At 37.6% G+C, this 21,432-nt stretch overlaps 1 protein-coding gene across 1 annotated transcript in view; it reads right to left on the bottom strand.

Moving 5' to 3' along the window:
* LOC121966559 (dachshund homolog 2-like) overlaps positions 1 to 21,432 on the bottom strand; it is a 120,732-nt gene that overhangs the window by 47,504 nt on the left and 51,796 nt on the right. Inside the window, exons 2-3 of the mRNA XM_088073089.1 lie at positions 20,050 to 20,165; positions 5,244 to 5,354 (exon numbers count right to left, since the gene is read on the bottom strand). Of these exons, the coding sequence (XP_087929215.1) occupies positions 5,244 to 5,354; positions 20,050 to 20,165 (227 nt within the window). The remainder of the gene's footprint in view (positions 1 to 5,243; positions 5,355 to 20,049; positions 20,166 to 21,432) is intronic.

Genomic DNA, 21,432 nt, shown 5'->3' with positions numbered 1-21,432 from the left:
CTTCCAAATTTTTTTAAAAGATTTTTTTTTTTTAAAGAAAACATGTCTTCCAAAGCCACATTTGCAGACATTTATTTTTTATTTTTTGGTACATTAAATATTTTTTTAAAATTTGGCTTTTTGCATGTATGAGCTCAAACATAATATTTATTCATTTCATTTCTGTATCTGATGTGTCCTCTTTTAGCAGGAAACAATTTTTTGTATGTTTGTGTAAAATTAAAAATCTGCGTCTTATAGATAAAAAGATTTGTGAATCAAAGTATTTCTGGGTCAAAACTGCAGTAAATAAAAATTCTCACAAACTGTTTAATGACATTCAATAATTACATTGTAATGTGAACATTTGTTAATTATTTATAAATGCATTATATTATTAAAGCGGCCTCGCTGTGGAGGATAATAATGATTATTTTGGTAAATATTATAAAACCAGTTTATTTTCTCCAGCATGAAATTTACTGTAAAAAGATCCAAACCATCATTTTCTCTCCGCACATTCATTCCTGCACTCTCTCTCTCACTCTCTCTGCTCCCTCGTTCCCTCTCTCATCCATCTTCATCTCCCTCCATTAGTTTGAATTAGCAACCGTCTCTCTCTATTATTGCCTACTGAACTCCCTGCGCTCTGTGTGTGTGTGTGTGTGTGTGTGTGTGTGTGTGTGTGTGTGTGTGTGTGCGTGTGTGTGTGTGTGTGTGTGTGTGTGGATGACAGCTGGGCCTCATCCCCTCTGCCATTTACACCAGGGAAGAAAAGAAGTATAAACAGATGGGCAGATGTTCTCTCTCTCTCTCTTTTAAACACTCAGTTTTTCCTCGTCCTCTCCTCCTCTGCCTCTTTTTTATTCTCTCCTCCTTCACTTTCTTTCCCTTTTTTTTCTTTTTCACTCATTTTGGATAATTCTGCATTGTCTTCCATCTCTTCATCCACCTCCCTCAGTCTTTTGTCTTTCATGTAAATTGTAATTCAATTTTTTTGAGCACAAGAAAATGTTTGTTTCTCTCCTCTCTTGGTAGCGGTGTAAAGTGAATTTTTTTAATCGAGTTTTGTATTTAACCCCTTAAAAACCTCAGCAAATTGGTTTGACGTCTTTCAGAAAAATGGGGGCAAATGCAACGACTGACTTAGAAAGAAAATGTCACACAAATCGCAAGAAATCAGCCAAAGGTGACAAAGAAAATGACTTCAAAATTAATCATAAACTAGTCTGATTATATTGTTTCCTTTTTTTATGAGTACATGTATGCAGCCAGACCTTTTTTCAAATTATTATTATTATTGTTGTTGTTGTTGTTGTTTACATTATTTTGTTTGTTTTGTTTTATTTTTGTTTGTTTGTTTCTTTTCTTAAGAATAACATATCATTTGTGTCCCTGTTGCCTGTATGAATAACTTTACAACGTATACTTCTACTTCTAATTCAATTCAATTTAATTCAATTCAATTCAATTCAATTCAATTCAATTCAATTCAATTTTATTTTATTTTAAAAAAACAGTAAATGATGAAAGTATGCTGTGCTGTATAATGTACACCAATTTTTATTCCAATAAAAAATAAAAAATAAAATAAAATAAAAAAAACAGGGGGAGAAATTATTACAATATTTTCACAATAATACAGAAAAATGTCCAGAAAGCTATATTTATAATTATTAGAATTCTATGGGGGTTTTTTTTTCAGGTCATTTTCTTGTTTGTTTGGGTTTTATTTTCTTTTTTCTTTTGCTTATTTTCAGGTAATTTCTTTTTTATTTATTTTTTTTATAGAGGTACTTCTACATGAGCATTTCTAGTTTCTTTACTTTTTACTCGGCTCTCATTCAGAGAAACATTGTACTTTTTCACCTCACCACAACACTGGAACAGCTTTTATTATCAGCTGCAACAACATCACAACAGCTGGTCTTGTTTGTGAGTCTGTGAGCTTGTTTTCCTTTTTTTTTTTCGAAGAAATCAAGCCAATCTGCTCAGATTTTAAAGGGTTAAATGGTTGTGACAGGCATCTGAAAACAGTGATATCGCTGTGTGTTTCAAAGGGTTAAACAAAACTACCAACAGTTTCTACAAGTAACGCAACTTGGTAAACATTACACAAATTGCAAAAAAATAGTAGATTCAAAAAGCAAGAGAAAATGTCTAGAGGGAAAAAGCAGAAAAAATGTATCATGATTACATATTCAAATTTAAATTTTTCAAAATTATTCTGAATTTTTTAACCACTTTTTATATGTAATTTCTTTTTCATTTTTGAAACTAATTTTCCGGTAATTTTCTTTTACTTTTTAATATTTTTTTTAAACAAATAGAGCCAAATTTCTCAGATTTTAAAGGGTTAAATATTAGACAATTTAAAGTTGTTTAAAAGCAGCACTAGAAGAGTGATTATCTCTGTGTTTCACAGGGTTAAAATAATGAGCGGTTCATACAAGTACAGCAGAAACAACTAATCAATTAATCAATTAGTCGATTGACAGAAAATTAATTTTAATTTTTTTAAATCAATTTTTCAGGTACAAAAATTATGTGCTTTTTACTTAAGTAATATTTTGAATTTTTTATTTATTTATTCATTTATTTTTATTTTATTAATTTTTATTTTTACTTCAGTAAAGGATAGGAGTATTTTCTCTTCCTCTCCCTGAAAAAAAAACAAATGTATGGTTTCCGCTGACACATAAATCTGTCCCTCTCTCTCTCCGTCGTTCCTCTCATTCATCCCTCTTGCGTTTTTCCTCATTTCTTCAAAGTAACCAAACAGAAACGACCGCCACTGCTAGCGATCGACTTTCAGCCACCAAACACCATCTTTTATTATTTTTTTCCCTTTCTCCTCTCGCCCTAAATATCCCTCTCGCTTTATTTTCTCGTTCATTCCTGCACTCGTTCCTCTCCTCCATTGTCCGCCCCGAGTTTCCCATGCTGGTGTGAGTGTCTCCTACAAAGGAAATCAGGTCGGACAAAAGAAAAGGAGGCTTTCCAACGTGAGACAAAACAAAACACAAGAAAAAAACACCGAATGAAATGAAAGAAGACGGAGGAAGAGGAGCAGGAGGGGATAAATAAAAAACAACAGAATGAAAGGAGTAACTCTATCGGCCCATTTGCCAGGTCAGCTGAAGAAAAGGAAGAGATGGAAACAGAGGGAAGGATCGCTCTCTTTTCTTTTCTCTTTGCTTTTTGTTTTCTGTCCTTTTTAATAATTCAGAGAAGCAAACACAGCAGAGATGGAGCGGGCCGGAAAGAGTGTGTGCGCGTGTCAGTGTGTGTGTGTGTGTGTGTGTGTGTGTGTGTGTGTGTGTGTGTGTGTGTGTGTGTGTGTGTGTGTGTTAAGTCTTTGTTTTTCTGGATGTCACTTAGCATGTTTTCTTCAACGATACTTTAAGACTGAACATTACATGAGCGAGTCACGGCAAGCTGCCGAACTGGTGCTCTCAACGCTTTTTATTATCATTAAAAATAATAAAAACTTTATTTATGGAGCACCTTTAACGCTTTGAAACCTGAGCAAATTGGCTTCATTTTTTTTTTTAAAAAATGAGGAATTTACAAGTTCTGAGTTATACCAAAAAAATAAGAAGAAAAAAAAGAAAAGAAAAAAAGGTTAAAAAAAAAACAAAAAAAGAAATTAAGAAGAAAAAAAAGAAAAGAAAAAAAGGTTAAAAAAAAAACAAAAAAAATTTGAAAGAGGTAAAAACAAAAAATTCATGTAAAGATAAATATAAATTATATAACAGACATTTTCCCCTACATTTATAAAAAAAATCAAATTCTAATAACTCTCCTTTTCTCTGTTTTAAAACTATTTTCTCATCACGTTTTCTTAATTTCTTTCAACTTTTTTTTTTAGCATTTTTCATATATTATTTCTAATGTTTCAATCTATATTCATGCTCCTGATTGTTGCAGTATGTTACATTAAATTTTATTTCCTCTTAATAGGCAAAGAAAGACAAAAAAAGGGAGCAAATGATGAAACTGAACTGTATTGAAACCCGACCAGCCAGCACTTGTATAACACACACACACACACACACACACACACACACACACACACACACACACACACACACACACACACACACACACACACACACACACACACACACACTGGTGTGTTGGAGGTCTCTGTCAAGTGTCTGTACGTTTGCAGTCGGTCTAAAATGTTGAAACTGATCTCAGCGAGGACTCGATCTGTGACGCGAGCTTGGGTCGAGTTTCAACACTAAATAATACTTTCTCTGCTTTCTGTTCGTGCCTCCTTCGTTCCTCCCTGCAGCCATCTGTGAGTTTCACGATGTGCAGGTGAGGTGAGGTAAGAGAGGAAGACTAGAAAGAGTTAATTGATCCTCGGGGAGGAAAGAAGAGAAAGGTGGAGGTGTGAGAACAGAAACAGCAAAGATTTCTGACCCTAAAAGAGTTTTAGGACAGAAACGAGAATTGCGGCCGCGTTTGTTTGCCTCTGTGAACCACGAAAAATGCAAGTATCTGTAAATATGGTAATACCTCAAAGTACCTCAAAGTACCTCAAAATACAGTCCCTGAGTGGGTGTATTTAGTTACTTTTGACCACCATGTACAGCAGGCTTCATACACAATATTACCAAATATTTAAATATAATTAAGGGGCTGTTCGTTACTTATAAGAGGGGAGGGGGTGGTGAGAAAAGGGGGAGATATGTCAAAAAAATTTTAAGTGGTGGAGAGGGACTTAAGTTTTTTTATTTTGGCTTTAGGGGAGGGGCATACAACTTTAGATGGCTGTATTTTGTATTTATTTTACTGCTGATTTCTAAAAAAAATAATGCCTTCACAGACATGTTTTCATTAAAAATGTGAGCAATTTTTTCTCTTAAAATCTTAAAAAGGCGACTTTTTTTTTTTTTTTTGCTGTTTTTATTTCCTTAAAAGTTTGGCTGATTTTAAAGAAAATATTTTGGTTTTTTGGTTTTTTTTTTTTAATTTCTTTAAACATCACCAGAGTGACACCATTTATCAAAACGAAACTGTAGAAACAAAATTATTGTTGGATTTTCAAATTTCCATTGGCCCATGACACATAATGTGTTCTTATATGTTTGTTAAACATTTTTTCCAAAACTTTTGGGGTATATTTGAAGTTTTTCCATGTCTGGAAATCACTATTTGCAAATCTCATGACTGTGTGTGTGTGTGTGTGTGTGTGTGTGTGTGTGTGTGTGTGTGTGTGTGTGTGTGTGTGTGTGTGTGTGTGTGTGTGTTGCCTGTGTTGGAGTGTAGGTCATCGTTGTCCGACTCGTTGCCGTTCTGGAGACTCATCATCATCTTCATCTTCTGCAGCTTCTGGAGCTCAGCCATGGCCGCTGCAGTCAGACCTGTGACACAAACACACACACACACACACACACACACACACACACACACACACACACACACACACACACACACACACACACACACACACATTAGGACAAATATCTTCAGCAGCTCACTCTAACAGGTGCTGTTATCATCAGTTGCCCTAAAATCCATCGATCTTCAGCGAACCAATCACAGCTTTAGCTGACTCCTCATCAGACCTCACAGGTGCTGCCTGCCTCTACCCATGATGCTTTGCGGCGGGCCCTGACACACATACCTGTCGCTCGCGCTCGGCTGTCGAACATTTTCTTTTCAGTTTGAGCGTTTTGTTGAAGCGTCTCAGGGTGTGAGTGCAAAATTGAGACGCCTCGGGGCTGATGTAGATCCACTGACACACACACAAGCAGAAAAACAAAACACACACATAGAGAGCACGCCCCCGCCACTACACACACACACACACACACACACACACACACACACACACACACACACACACACACACACACACACACACTCTCTCTTTTGTATGGACTAAGATCCCTGGCTCTGTGCACTGACCTGGAACTGACTTCTATACACAACAACCAGCAGAGTGAGAGCGATGACCCTGTGTGTGTGTGTGTGTGTGTGTGTGTGTGTGTGTGTGTGTGTGTGTGTGTGTGTGTGTGTGTCAAAGTATGCTTTATTGTGTAAATGCACTATTATGTTTGTAAGTGCGCACGTGAGCCTTTGGTGTCGTGCAGAGTGTGTCCGTACAGTTTGCTTTCATGTATGAACGTGTGTGTGTGTGTGTGTGTGTGTGTGTGTGTGTGTATGTGTGAGGGAATGCAATGCATGCTTATCTGTGCATACTTGTGTGTGCGTGTGTGTGTGTAGGTCAGTTGGTTTTGCCCCGGTCACGGTTGACGGCCTTGGAGGAATGTCCATTACACACACAGTACAGTTGTCTGCAAGCTATAAAGAAAACAAGATAGAGGGAGGAGGGAAAAGGCGAGGGAGGGGAAGAGGGAGGAGTTGTCACGTTGCTTGAAATTTAATTTAAAGCAGGATGGAGCGATGGATGAGGGATGAGGAGGAGGGGGAGGTGTGGTAGAGAGAGTGTGTTGCGTGCAGGTGAGACTCCACCGGAGATCCTCATTTAACGGCAGCAGTAACATGTTAAACACGGCGATTATCTCTCTGAGTTTATAGATGCAAAATCATTTTTATCAGCAAGTGAATCAAAAGATAACCAATATAAAAGTCTATATATCCACACTCCTGCAGTAAATACTCAATATCACAGTGGTACTCAACTTATGGCCCTCAGGCCAAATCTGGCCCCCATAAGGGTGCCAGGTTGCTCCCTCATCATTATTAATGCTAGGAATTGTTTTTGTACTTTTAGTACTTTTTAGTATAAAGTGCCAGAGTGAAAAAACAGCATCAAAATAGAGCTTGTTTATCAAACAGCCCCCACATCCTTCAACAGAGGTCCTAAAAATCCTAGCAATGTCTTGAAATCCTAAAAACATCCTAAAATCCTAGAAGTAACCTAAAATCTGAGAAATGTCCTAAAATCTGAGAAATGACCTAAAATCTGAAAAATGACCTAAAATCTGAAAAATGACCTAAAATCTGAGAAATGACCTAAAATCTGAGAAATGTCCTCAAATCTGTAAAATGTCCTAAAATCTGAGAAATGACCTAAAATCCTAGAAATGACTTAAAATCTGAAAAAAATGTCTAAAAATCCGAGAGACATCCTAAAATTCTAGAATATCCCCAAATGCCCTAAAATCTAAAAAAAAATAATAATTCAAAAATCCACATTGGAAAATTTTAGAAATGTCCTAAAATCTGTGAAATGAATCCAAAAATTCTCTAAAATCCTATAAATGTTCTGAAATCTTAGAAACATCAGAAATTGATAGAAACACCCTAAAATCCAAGAAATGTCCCAATAGTCCAAGAAATGCTCTAAAATCCTCAAAACATCCCAAATTTCTAGAAATGTCCTTGCTTTTAGGACTGTATCCCTGAAATACACCACTAAATTTTTTTTTTTTTTTTCGTTTGTTAGGGTTGTTTTTACAGAAAACTGCTGCTTTTTGATTAATAATAATTATGAATATGTGTATAAATATGTTCATTATTCTGCTGCAAAGATAAACATGTTGTCTTTCATGAGCCTGGAAAAGAAAACGTGTCGATCTGAACTCGACTCTTCAGTCAGGGATTTCTAACAGATCTGCTTCTCGAGTGAAGCAGCGAACGAGGAGAGCGGACGCAGTCAGAGAGGAACGTGGAGAATAAAGAGTCAGAGAGAAAGCGGTCGACTCAAAGGGCCCGAGGCAGAGTGACCAGACGTATTGTCTGCGGTCCTGCTGGGAGAGAGGACCTGGAAAGAAACGCAGAAACACGATGGAGGAAAGGAGGCCAAAAAAAGAGGAGGACCAGAAGGAGCCGCTGCTGAAGGTTAAAGCCAAAATATTCATCAGACGCAGGTTAGTTATTTAGGGAAAAAAGGCAAAATCTTTTAAAGATTTCTCTGATTTTTCTGGTGATAAACTCAGTTCATGAAATTTGTTTTCCACTTGGATGCTTGTGGAAAAAAAGCTGTTTAAAATTCCTTTTAAATTTCGCGGAAAAAATTTGTTGGACTGATTTAATTTTAACAAGTAATAAAAATGTGTGTTCATAATCACGGTAACAAAACATAATAATAATCACTTTTAAATAATGTAAAAGGTTAAAAAAGTGTGTTCATAAATTAGGTAATTTAATACTTAATTATCATAATTATGAACAGTTTTTTAATTGAAAACCCATACAGGTTAATTTGTAATTTAATTGTAAAAAAAAGATTTACACATTATAAATTTAAAAGTTAAAAATAAATAAAAGAAATTATAAAGTGTAATGTATTTAATTACCATATTTAAAATGACACAAGTTAATTATTCTTAAAAAAAATTCTTATATTTTTTTCACATTATTTAAAAGGATTTTTTAAAGGAGAAGAGAGGCCGAGTGAAAAATGAAACTGATGTGAAAAAGGAAAAAGAAAGAGGAAAAGAGGTGGAGGAGACAAAGGATATGAAGATGGAGAGGAGACGACTGGAAATGGAAAAAAAAAAAGTCCAAAAGAAGAACAAGTGACATGAAGAAGAAGTGGGATGGATGAAGGCAGAGAGGTCAAACGGATTTTAAAAAAGAGGAAAGAAGGAGGAATAATGCAGGAAAACAAGAGGACAGATGGAGGGGAAGTTAAGTTGCATAAAAAGTAATGCATCATGTCGTTTTTAAAAATATATTCAGCTCTGTCATTTCAGTCAGAGCACAGCTGCTCGTCTGTTCTGTGGATTTGTTGTTTTAAAACTACTTTTCTCTCCAAAATATAAAATCTAAAAATACTGTCAGACTCTTCTGATGTTTTGACTGTAAAGTAGTTGAGGATTTATTAAATCTTTGGACAGACACGCTGCTTTGGTTTCGGTTTGGGGGCCACTTTTGCAAAATGACAGGAGGTCTAGGGCCAGTTGCAGCAGCTCCAAATATGTTTCTAGGTTTTTGGGAAATTTCTTGCAGTTTAGGACGTTTCTTGGATTTTAGGACATTTCTAGGGCATCATGGCATTTCTGGGATTTTAGGATTTTAGCAAGTTTCTGGGACATTGCAACATTCCCAACATTTTAGGATGTTTCTAAGATTTTTTTCATATTTCTGGGATTTTTTTGAGATTTGTCGGATCTCTTTTACCTTTCTAGGATTTTTTTTACATTTCTGGGATTTTAGGATTTTAGCATGTTTCTGGGAAACTGCAACATTTCCAGGATTTTAGGGTATTTCTAGGATTTTAGCATGTGTCAAAGATTTCATAACATTCATAAGATTTTTGCACGACTAGGATTTTTAGATGTTTCTAGCATTTTAGGACGTTTCAAGAATTTAAGCATGTTTCTTAGAAATTATGCCATATCTGGGATTTTAGGACAGTTTTAAGAATTTTAGGACATTAGGATTTTAGCACGTTTCTAGGGTGTTACAATGTTTGCAGGATTTTTGAAAGTGTCTTAGATTTTAGGATATTTCTAAGACTTTAGACGAAGATAAGACCTCTGTCAGGGGTGTGGGGGATCCTCCACTGGCACTTTTTTGATAAACAAGCTCTGTTTATACTTTAAAATGCAGCTTATGTATACTAAAAGTACAAAAACAATTCTCTGTGTGAATCACGTTATTTTTATTGTGAATAAGAGAATCGTTGGGGGGCCACCCAGCACCCTACTGGGGCCACATTCAGCCTACTGGCTGAAAGTTTAGTACTACTGCATGATAAAGCAGTTCTTCATTGTATGAAATTTTTTTTAAAAAGACATGAATGTCCCAAATTTTGTGACAGTAGGTCCAGCAGATGTCGAGATATTTCAGAGCGGACCAAAGTTACGGACCCTACCCAACAAAAACAATGATTCCTTACAGACTTGTGAAATCAAGCTATTTCTGTTTAGTTCTGAAAAAAGTAGAAATGTTTGCAAACCAAGTTTTTTTAAATTTGAGAGTGAACATTTGGTAACATAACCCCCCCGCCCCAAAAAAAACCCAGGTAAGACAGAAGAGGAGAAATTAAAAATGGAAAACGGAGTCCGTCTGCGGGGTCAGAGCTGCATTCACACATTGATTACTGAAGAACACCTTGACACACACTCACAAAGATGCATATACAGATACAGGAAACAGCCTCACACACACACACACACACACACACACACAGGACATGGATTACAGACACACACACACACTCGGACACAGAGTCCGAACGTCCGCTTCGCCTCGATGCAACCAGAAGACAATCAATAGTGAGGACAGAGCCACAATACTGTTCTCCATCATGACTATCAAACACACACACACACACACACACACACACACACACACACACACACTCTTTCTCTCTCAGATCGATGCCTGTCCGCTGTGTCCACGGTTACCGAGCATCGACCCCCGTCGCTAATGGCGACCACGGAACCTTGGGAATTAGTGTGTGATTGATTGACAGACTGCTTCAAAGGCGCACATACATCATATAGAAAACCTCCGTGTGTGTGTGTGTGTGTGTGTGTGTGTGTGGGTCAGTGGTCCCCTGTGGGTTGTCCATACGTTGTTTACCCATCTCTTTTTCCTTCGTGCATCCTAATGCTTTCCGAAGGACAAAAGGGAGAGAGGAAGAAGACAGGAGGAAAGGATGTAAAGAGGAAGTGAGGACAAACAGGATTATGACAGAAGAGAAGTGAGTCGTCAGCGTAAAACATGACAAATCAACTTCAGGGGGATTTTCCCACCGGCGCTCGCATGACGGTGACTCTGCACCGCCTGATTATTAAGGCCCCAAGTTTGAGGGAAGTTGAGGTTGGTAATATTAAAGACTTTTAAACAAATATTTGTCATTTTTATCACTTTATGTAAAAGTCCAAAACATTTCTGCAACTTTGCGTTTTTCTGAGCAGACAGACTCCCTGAGAGGAGACGTCAGGCCTTTTTCTCTGTTTGCATTGGCACTGAGACGCCCAAGTGATGCACGATAATAATAAAAAATAATAACTTTAATTATATAGCGCCTTTAAAAAACTATTTACAAAGTGCTTTGACAAACAAGGCAAAGCAGACGCAAATAAAGAGAGAAACAATTACACACCAAAAAAACCCAGAGTAAATGCTGTTCAAAGAATATTAGCTGTAAACACATGTATACTAGTACTAATAAAAGAAATAAACACGATCGGGGCGGAATGAAAGAATAAATTGAAAGATAAGATAAAATACTGACTAAATAGATGAATTAAAAAATAACAATTAAAATTAAAATAGACAGCTATCAGATGCTGTCCAAGATTCTTATATTTTGCTTTGACTGGTCAATATTTCATTTTATTTCCGCCGTCGTATATGGAGAACCCCAGTAATAAAGTCCAAAATCCCGAAAATCAGTCAGCATTTCAGCACCCTTGGTCCCTCGTCTCAAAGTCAATGGGGTTTTTTTTTTTTGGTTAGAAGCCTTAAAAAAGGTCTTTGGTTAACACAAGCTGAAGAAACTTTAATGTTTTGTTCTACCACATATAATACATCAGCAAAAACCCCAGTGAGAACCACATTGGCTAGTTTCTAGGATTTTCGGACATTTCTGAGAGACTAGGACGTTTCTTGGATTTTAAGACAGTTCTAAGATTTTAGTACATGTCTGGTATCGTAGGACAATTTTAGGATTTTAGGACATCTGTATGATTTTAGCACATTTCTAGGACATTACAACGTTGTGTCATGGATTTCATAACAGTCGTAAGATTTTAGGACATTATTAGGATTTTTGGATGTTTCTAGCATTTCAGGACATTTGTAGAATTTAAGTATGTTTCTAGGACGTTATCACATATCTGGGATTTTAGGACAATTCTAGGATTTTAGGAGGTTTCTAGGACATTACAACATGTCTGGGATTTTAGGGTGTTTTCTGGGATTTCAGAACAGTTTTTTTAGTACAATCCACTCGTATTTGAGGAGTTCGGAGTGAGAACGGGTTTGAATTTTAATATGCTGCACTGAAACTTCAAGAGTTGGACCTGGACCAATCGACAACTCCTAACTACGAAATGCCCATTTATACATACATATACATATATATATACATATATATATATATACATATACATACTGCCTTTTAATTGGGAAAAAAGTGGTTTTGAGAGTGAGTCACTCTTTAAATGAAGTATCAGGCAAGACTCGGACTAGAGATTTTAAACTTCAAGAAACATTGTTTTAGGAGTTCTTCATGTTGTACAAGTGGAAACTCGAACCATCTCTTCTTTGGTGAGTCTTCGTGGTAAAACAGTTTGACTGAGTCATTAACGCCCCACCCGTCATAAAAAACATCTACCTTCTGCTACTGTAAGGCCTTTTTCAGTAAAAGCATCCCCTACGTGGCAGGCGATAGTCTAAATGAGATCTGACAGTGTCCTTCCACAGCACGGTGCGTCCGGATGGTCTTTAATAGCTTTGAGTTTGCCGGTGGAGGCTGTTGGGTGATCTTCGAGAGTCCTAAACCCCCCTCCTGAGCTCGCGTGAAACCCACCCCATTTGGCCGCGGTCATAAATATTTAATCCACTGCACCTACATCTCTGACGAAGTGCTCCGAACGCGCTCTCAGAGAGACGGAGTGACACTTTGAATAAAACAAACAGGAAAACAGAGAAATTGCTCTTTGTGTTCTGAATTTAGAAACACACTGTTCGGGCCCTTTTATTTGTTTTTCTGCTTTTTTTTTTTTCTTTCTTCCTGCGAGCACTCGGAGTGCCAATTTACAAATGCAGTCGATTGCTCTTGTGCTGAGTCAAATAGATTTCAGCGCCGCACTCGGGCACTTAGGTCGCCCATCTTTAGCTTTCACGGGAAGTCCAAGACGCCCATTTGGAGCCATTTTACAGCCGGCATGTTGTGTCATCTCTAAGAGACACAGGTACTGGCTTCGGAGTCATTTTTTTTAACCAAGTATTTGACTTCAAAAGCTCAAAATTTGTTCAAAACACTCCATTAAAACTTTCTGTTAAGTTTTTATGGTACTTGGTAGGAGGTTGGTAGTGTTTGAGGATATACTGACTTTTAAAAGTCAATGTTTGAGTCAATATTTAGAGGTTTAGTTCATTAAAATTCAATGTTAAGAGGTTTAATTACCTATAAAAGAAGGCAATTATTTGTTCTGTTGCCTATTAAACATTGGTAAAGGTTTCTGTTGTCTAATTATGTTTTTATTGCACAATAAAGTCAATGATTGAGGGTTAATTCCCCAATTATAGACGTTAATTATTGGTTCTTCTGTTAACATCAATTGTTCGGGGTTTGAATGCCTAAAAAGTGTTTTAGATCAGACTTCTATTATGCGTTTTAAGTCAGTGGTTACATTTTCCTATTTTATGTCTCAATTGAGTCAACATCTAAACTGAAAATATCAGTCAATGATTGTGGTTTACCTAATAAAGTCAACGGCTGGGTGTTAAATACCTGATCAAAGTTAGTAAAAAGGAAATGAGCATCTTGATAAGAAATGTTCCATAAATTGTGAGAAATTAATAGATTTTGAAAATTATTATAATTACATATTTAAAATTATATTATTATATTACCAAATGATTACAAATTTAAGCACATTTTCCTTGTTTGTTTTTTACTTTTTCCCAATTTCCAAGTAATGTCATTGTTTGCTAATTTTGTGGTCATTTCTACTTTTATTGGTTCTTCAAAAGTACAACAAAAATTACCTGAAAATTAGAAAAAAATGTATCAAAAGATACATAATTAATGCACACATAAATGTTTAAGCACTTTTTCCTTGTTTGTTTTAAACATTATTTTTCTTTTTCTAATTTTCCAGGTAATTTTATTGTACTTTCTATTTATTTTTGCTCATTTTTGGATCATTTCCTCTTTCACTGCTCGTGTTTTGAAACGATAAAAACAAATGATCTCAGGCTTCAGAGGCTGAAATGCTTTTGAAGGAAATGCAGGACAACTGATGTCCGTCCAGGTGTTAAAGGGTTAATCAACTAATTTTCAGTCTAATTTTCTCAGTAACAAACTCAACCAATGGGGGGAGCTAGCAGCCACAGATCACTGTGTGTGTGTGTGTGTGTGTGTGTGTGTGTGTGTGTGTGTGTGTGTGTGTGTGTGTGTGTGTGTTTAGCTCAGGAAAAAAGCGTGAAAACGTGATGCAGGAGGTGGAAGGAAATAGAAGAGGAGGAGAGATGAAAAGGACTTAATGTCACTTTAGTCCTCTTCAGCCCTCCTCCTTCCTCCTCCCTCCTCCTCCCTCTTCATCTCCCCCCTCTCCTCCTCCTCCTCCCTCTTCATCTCCCCCCTCTCCTCCTCCTCCTCCTCTCTCTCTCTGCAGGTGCACATAAGAGTCCTCAGATGAGTGTATTCTTTTCAGGACAAGATTGAAAGCACTTCATCTGTAACCTACACACTGATGTGTGTGTGTGTGTGTGTGTGTGTGTGTGTGTGTGTGTGTGTGTGTGTGTGTGTGTGTGTGTGTGTGCTCTTGAGCGCCAGATGTGTTTATGTTTATGTTTGTTCCTGCAAAACGTGCGTGCCAAAAATTGTGTTATGTACCGTGTGTGTGTCAAAGTGTATTTGTGTTTTGGAAGAAGTGTGTGTGTGTGTGTGTGTGTGTGTGTGTGTGTGTGTGTGTGTGTGTGTACAAAGTGTTTGTAGTTGTGTTTATGTGTCCCTGCATCCAAAGTGTGTGAAGTGCATGTGTGTGTGCGTGTGTGTGTGTTAGAAGACAAGGCGAACCATTGAGCTGTTTTTGAAGTGAATTAACAAGTCAAATGAGTGCCGCAGCACCCTGCATAGGTTACCACACACACACACACACACACACACACACGCACACGCACACACACACTCCCACGCTTATCATCACGGCTTCTTTGTTGAGGAAGATGAGGCCAATTAAACTGATATCACTCTCTTGTTGTCGTTTATGCCTCCTCCCTCGTTCTCTCGTCTTTTTCTGTCTTTTTTTCTCCGTTTTTTCTTCCCTTTGCTTCTTCGTCCACCAGATATTTCTTTCTTTACTTCCTCCATCTTTTATCCATCATGCCACCATCTTCCTCTCATCTTCTATCTTTTGCTTTCTTTCCTCATTTATTTCTTTCTTCCTCCCTCTGTTCTTCCACCTTTGCTCGATATCGTTTTTTTCTTCCTCTTTCCTCCTTCCTTTCTGGAGTTCTTCCTTCTTTCGTCGTTTGCCCAGCCTGCTTCCACTTTGTCAGTGATTTTGGCATCGATGCACGGAGGCACTTTTCACGCCGAGTGACGTTCACCAGGCGGACGCAGATTTTGATGCAGCGAGCAACACGTCGAACACCGCCGCTTTGTCACACAAAAGTCAGCCATCGCTGCAGGATGACATGCATGACGCACTTCACGTTACATTACACGACATTTATAACACGCACGTATTATTTAACCCATTAAAACCTGGAGCGACATCACTTCTTGTGCCAAGTATTTAAACATTTGAGCGAATCGGTGCATCATCTTTTAAAAACACAAGACAGTAAAACAGCTGGTTAGAAATGTTTCAAGAAATTATTAGATTTGTATGTTTTTTCAAAGCTAGATTTTTTTATAATTATCATAATTACACATTTAAATTATGCTTCATCATTTTTTTAAATACGTTTTTATTTCTTATTTTTTGTACTTTCTTTTTTGTTGTTTTTGTGTGTTCATTGGTTTGCTTTTAGTCATTTTTAGGTAATTTTCTTGTACTTTTTACTAATTTTCCTTTAAGAATTTATGACAATGTCAATATTATATTGATAAATTGCACATTTATGTTTTTTTTAACATAGATATATGCTTTTGTTGCCTAACGTTAAACCTTACTCCTTTTCTTTGCTCCATATCTATTTATAATTTTTCCCCCTTTTTCTATTTCTATTTCTAGTTTTGCACCTTGTTTTTTTCCATTTATATTGTTTTTTTTTTGCTCTATTTATGTTGTACATACCTTGTTTTTTGCTGCTGTAACATGCCTTATACAACCTTATATCTTATCTTAAAGAAATAGACCTAAACGAGCAGAAACTGTACATTCCTATGAAAACAAGTGTATTTTGAAAATACACAATGCATGCAACAAGCTTAAACTGAGGCGCCGTCCCTGAACGTCCAAAGGGGACGCAGGAGGGGACGTGACGCATCATATTTTGATGTTTAAAGTGTCGGATTTGACGCGATGAGATAAAAAACGTGTTTCTTTTTTTATTTGTCATTTCTTCCTAACCTCTTCCACCCCTCTGTCTCTTCTATCTCTTTTATTCACTTTTAATTCTTCCATTTTTTCCCCAAACATCTCCCTTCTTCCAACATCCACCTCCTCCTCCTCCTCCTCCTCATCTCATCTTCTTCTCCTCCTCATCTTTTCCTCTCTTCACACCATTTCCTCCAAACTCTCTCTCTCTTTCTGTCCTCCGCTCACTCTGTGTGTTTTCTAACAGTGTGATAAATGTCCATCTGTGATTGGCTGATGCCCCCCATCGCCGTGGCGCCCGCGAGGTCGTAAACAACAGCCCGTCTCCCCCGGCAACGTGGCGTCTCCATGGACGCAGGGCCGCTAAGACGACCAACTCTGCGTGTGTGCATGCCTGTGTGTGCATGTGTGCAAGTGTGTGTGTGTGTGTGTGTGTGTGTGTATGAGGTGGAATGCGACATCTGACGACTGCCAAGTGTGTGTGTGTGTGTGTGTGTGTGTGTGTGTGTGTGTTGTATGTATGTGCTGCATTTGTGTGTGTGTGCGTGAACTAATGAGCGATCATAAGTGAGCAAATGTTTTCTCTGGGTTCCACTAATGTTCGACAAACACACACTTCTTTGCACACGCGCGCACACACACACACGTACCTGATGTGTGTGTGCCGTCAGTAATGTGTGTGTGTGTGTGTGTGTGTGTCATTAGTATGCCACAGTGAGCTGTGTCCATATGTCACTAAACACAACCATGTTTTATTTATCCTGGAGAGAGAGAGAGAGAAGAGGAGGAGGAGGAGGAGGAGAGAGAAGGAGGCCAACAGTCACTGTCAGGGGGACGATGGAGGGATGAAGGGAGAGGAAAAGAAAAAAAAGAGTGAGGTGAGAAGTGAACGAGCGGTTGAGAAATGGTTAAGATGAAAGAGATGAAGAAGAAGGGAGGGATGAAGAGGGGGAAGTTGGAAGAGAGTGAGGTTAGAAATGAAAGGATGAGGAGGAGGCGGAAAAGGAGGCGATGAAGTGGAAGAAAATGATGGAGGAGAAGAAAGGGCAAGATGGTGTGAAGTTAGAAAAGAAAGAGGAGAGGAAGGAGAGCAAAAAGGTAAAGGAGGAAGAGGAGAAGGAGATATAAAAAAGGAGGGAGGAAGAAGGAAATTAAGGTGTAGAGGATGAGATGTTACGAATAAAAAAGAGGGATGGAAAATGTCAAAAAAGGAGGTGAACGCTCTGAGTGGAGGAGTCTAACCTGAAAAGCTAAACATATAAGGAGAAGTGTTCAGGAAGGGAGGAAGAGGAGGAAAACAGATAAATCGGCAAAAAAAAATATCTTTGAGTGTTTCTCACACAGCACGATGTCACGAGCATGTTCAATCTGCACCACCGGGACTCGAACTCACGGCCTTTAGGCACCAAGTTGAGCTACCTCATCAGCGTAGAATTTAGGGCATCGAGACGCATCGAGCCAGACGCGAGCGCTCAAAAGACGCCTCGGAAACACATCTGGAAAAACCAACCCGGTCTCAGTCTGACGTCACACGGCGACCTTCTACGTCGACTTACGGCGTTCCAAATTCGGAGGTCGATGAGTCACACAAGCAACCGACTTTCTTGCAGGAGTCGGGAGTTCGCCCGCGTTGCGTGTGTGTGTTTTCCACGCCGCACCATGTGCCTCTTTTGCTTAAAATTAACCATCAGCGACTTTGGCATCTAAATCTCGACCATCGCGAGAGTCTGCGCTGTGCCGCGTCATCCGGCCACGCGTGTCGACGTCACCGTAACAGCATCCCGGAGCGTCACTCACCGACCGTGAACACGTGACGACTTAAATTAAATTATCAAGGCGATTTTTTTAAGTTGCAACAACTTAAATAAAAAAAACCTGCAAACTTCTGTTTAAATAATGAAGAATATTCAGTTAATGTGATCGTCAGCGTTATTACGTCGACACAACTCATCAAACTTCAACATCGAATTACTTTTTAAGAGTGTCGCCGAAATCTTTAAAAAATGAAAAATAAAAATAAAAAAAGAGGTTTCAGGAGGAAACGGTTGTGGGTCAAATCCTTTTATTTCTAAGAGTGAGAGAGGAAAAAGAAAAGATGAAATACAGGAGAGAACGATATAAACAAGATACAAAGAAAAAACAGAGGACAGAAAGGAGCGAGAGAGAAGAGTCAAGGAAAGAAGGAGAGGAGAAAGGGAGAAAAGAAAGGATGGAGACAGAGGAGAAAAAGATGAGGAAAAAAAGGAGAGAATGTGGGAAGAGAGTGGAAAGAAGGCAAGAAAAAAGGAGGGAAAGGAGAAATAAAGAGATGGAAACAAGCTCAGAAAGAAAGGGAGGAGATGAGTGTAGAAAGAAGGAGGGAAGAAAAGAGGGAGGAGGGAGGGATGGACAGATGGAGGAGTGGGACCCCAGAGACGTGTCATTCATCACACCACCATGCAGTCTGCACTCGTTCACCCGCTCTTTCTCTCTCTCTGCAGGTCTTTCTCTCCTCTTTTCCATCTTTTTTCTATCGTTCTTTACCTCCATTCATTCATCTCTTTTATCTTTCCATCATCTCCAAAACAATCTCTTTCTTTTTCTTCCCACCATCTTTTGCTCTCCTCCTTTCCTCTTTGGCACTCGTTTTTAGGTTTCATCATCTCCTCTGGCGACATCCCTCCTTTCTTCTCTCCATTTTTCCACTCTCTCTCTCTCTCTCTCTCTCTCTCTCTCTCTGTCTTTCGCTCTAGCAGCTTTTTCTTTCTGTCCATTTTCACTTTCAGCGCCAAAAAGAAACAAAACCTTTTTTCTTCAGTTTCTGTCACTTATGGATCAAAGAGAGAAGGTGAGGATGGAGGGATGATGCGTAGGAGAGGAGGAGGGAAAGAAGGAATGAAGGCACGGAAATTAGGAAAAGGATGAAGGAAAGGAGGTGTGGAGGCGGGAAAGAGGGATGAGAGGAAGAAGTGAAACTGGAAAAGACACAGCAGCGTTTGAAAAAAGTATTCAGATCTTTTAGTAAAAGTACTAACATCACATTGTAAAAATACTATATTTTAAGTTGAGGTCCTGCGTTGACATTTTACTGAAGTAAAAGTAAGGCAGAATATTCAGGAAAAAGTACTTAAAGTATAAAAATAAAAGTACCAAATGCAGAAAAAACACCCCCAAAATTCAAAATTTTGAAATAAAAAAATGAAAAAAAAACAGCCCAAAAACTCAAACTTATTCTAAAAAATAAATTAAAAACACACCCTGATTCTTATAAAAAGTAATTAAAAAAACACCAAAAAACTATAAATTATTTAAAAAAGAAGAAAAAAAACACCCAAAACCAAACATATTAAAAATTTTAAACTTAAAAAAAATCAAATCAATTAAAAGAAAAAACAACAGAAAAAGACTTAAATACTAATTAAAATAATTTGCAATTAATGTTTTTAATTGACTGATTGATTAATTAACTTATCACTGCATTATTTAAATAAATAATAATTAATAATAATATAAATACCAAATTAAAAACAACCCCTAAAACTCAAAAGTATAAAAATAAATAAAAAATAATTTTAAAAAATCCTATAAAACTGAAAATAATTACTTGCTTTGCAGTGGATTTCTGCGTCATGGTTATGTTTGGGCAACAAACGCACATGCTGGCATGGATGGTTAGGATTTGGCAAAAAGAGGCGCATGATAAAGTGCCATTAACTGGAAATACTCAAGTACAAATAAGTAGTAGGATTTATGTATTGTATGTATTTGCATTTGTGTGTTTTGTTATATTGTTTGTTAATGATGCAATTTGGTGACACATGGTTTCCACAGGACTTCATGTTGCTGAATTGCCCCACTTAAATAAACTGTTGAATAAATAAATGAACGGAGAGACTGAAAAAGAGGAAGAAAAGAGAAGAAAAGAGCGTGTTACCGGTGTGAGACAGCAGGTTGGGGGACAGCAGGCCGGGGAGGCCCGGGTGCAGCAGCCTGGGGCTTTCCTGGATCCCTGCACCAGAACAACGCTTCGGAGGACGGCCCGGACGAGAGCTGGAGGGGAGAGACGGAGAGATTAATTACTATGACACAGAATTAGAGTCACGGCGTCGAGTACGGAGAGACGGAGGGTCATTTAGCTGTTACCATGAACTGTGTATCTGCAGCTCTCACAGGCATGTTTTCTTTAAAATATTTTTTTTCTCTAACATTTTTTGATGATTTTTTAAAAAGAAATAGATGCCTTCCAAACCCAAGTTTTTTTAATTGCCATTTTTTCCCTCTTTTTTTGATGATTTTTAGAGAAAACATGCTTTCCAAACACGTTTTCTTTAATATATTTTGGCCTTTTTTTCTTAATTTTTTGGGGGGTGATTTTTAAAGACAACATGCCTTCCAAACTCAAGTTTTCTTTTTCAATAAAATGCCCCTTTTTCTGTTTTTTTTTTTTAAAATTATTTATTTTTTTTAAAGATTTTTAGAAAAAACATGCTTTCCAAATCCATGTTTCCTTTAAAATATTTTGCCTTTTTTTTTCTTTAAAATTTTTTGAGGATTTTTAAAGAAAACATGAGTTTGGGAAGCATGTTTTCCTTTTTTTCTTCTTTTTGGATGATTTTTTTAAGAAAACATGCGTTTCAAACCCATATTTTTCTTTAAAAAGGTGGCCTTTAACACATCATGTGTCACTACACCGGTTTGTTAAAAAAAATGTATGAATTTTACCAAAACTTTCAGGGTATATTCAGTTTTGCAAGACTTCCTAGGCCTGGAAATGACTATTTGCAAATTTCATAACTTTCCCAGGTTTGTCATGACTATATAAACCAGAATTATTATTATTATTATTATTATTATCATTATTATTATTATTATTATAGCACAGAAAAAGAAATACATATAGCAGAAAAATAGCAATAAAATAATGATAAATAATAATAAACATTTTTTTAATTGCAAGAAAAATTAAAAATATTTGGTGTACTGTGTCACTTCAGCAGTGGAGGCCGACAGCTGGCTGTTCCAGCAGTTTCCTTCACAAGTAATCAAATCACAAACAGCGAGCGCTCAGATGTTTCATTTCCACCAGACGCCAAACTGCAGGACATCGACGATACTCCTGATTGGCTGATTTCAAGACATTTCGACAAAAAACGCCGGACTGGGACTGGTCGGAGTCCAGTCGGAGTCTCCGGGGAGGAAATGAAGTGATCTTTCCTCTGTGACATTTTCACACCTCGAAGTACAACGACCAGCAGAAACAGCAGGAGATGTCACATCCTAAAATATCTCCACTTAAAGACAAGAGGAGCTCAGTCTT

Source organism: Plectropomus leopardus, chromosome 23 (genome assembly GCF_026936395.1).
Source record: "Plectropomus leopardus strain MGB_pleo_1.0 chromosome 23, ASM2693639v1, whole genome shotgun sequence".
NCBI classification, from domain to species: domain Eukaryota; kingdom Metazoa; phylum Chordata; class Actinopteri; order Perciformes; family Serranidae; genus Plectropomus; species Plectropomus leopardus.
This window is presented reverse-complemented; position numbering and strand designations above follow the sequence as displayed.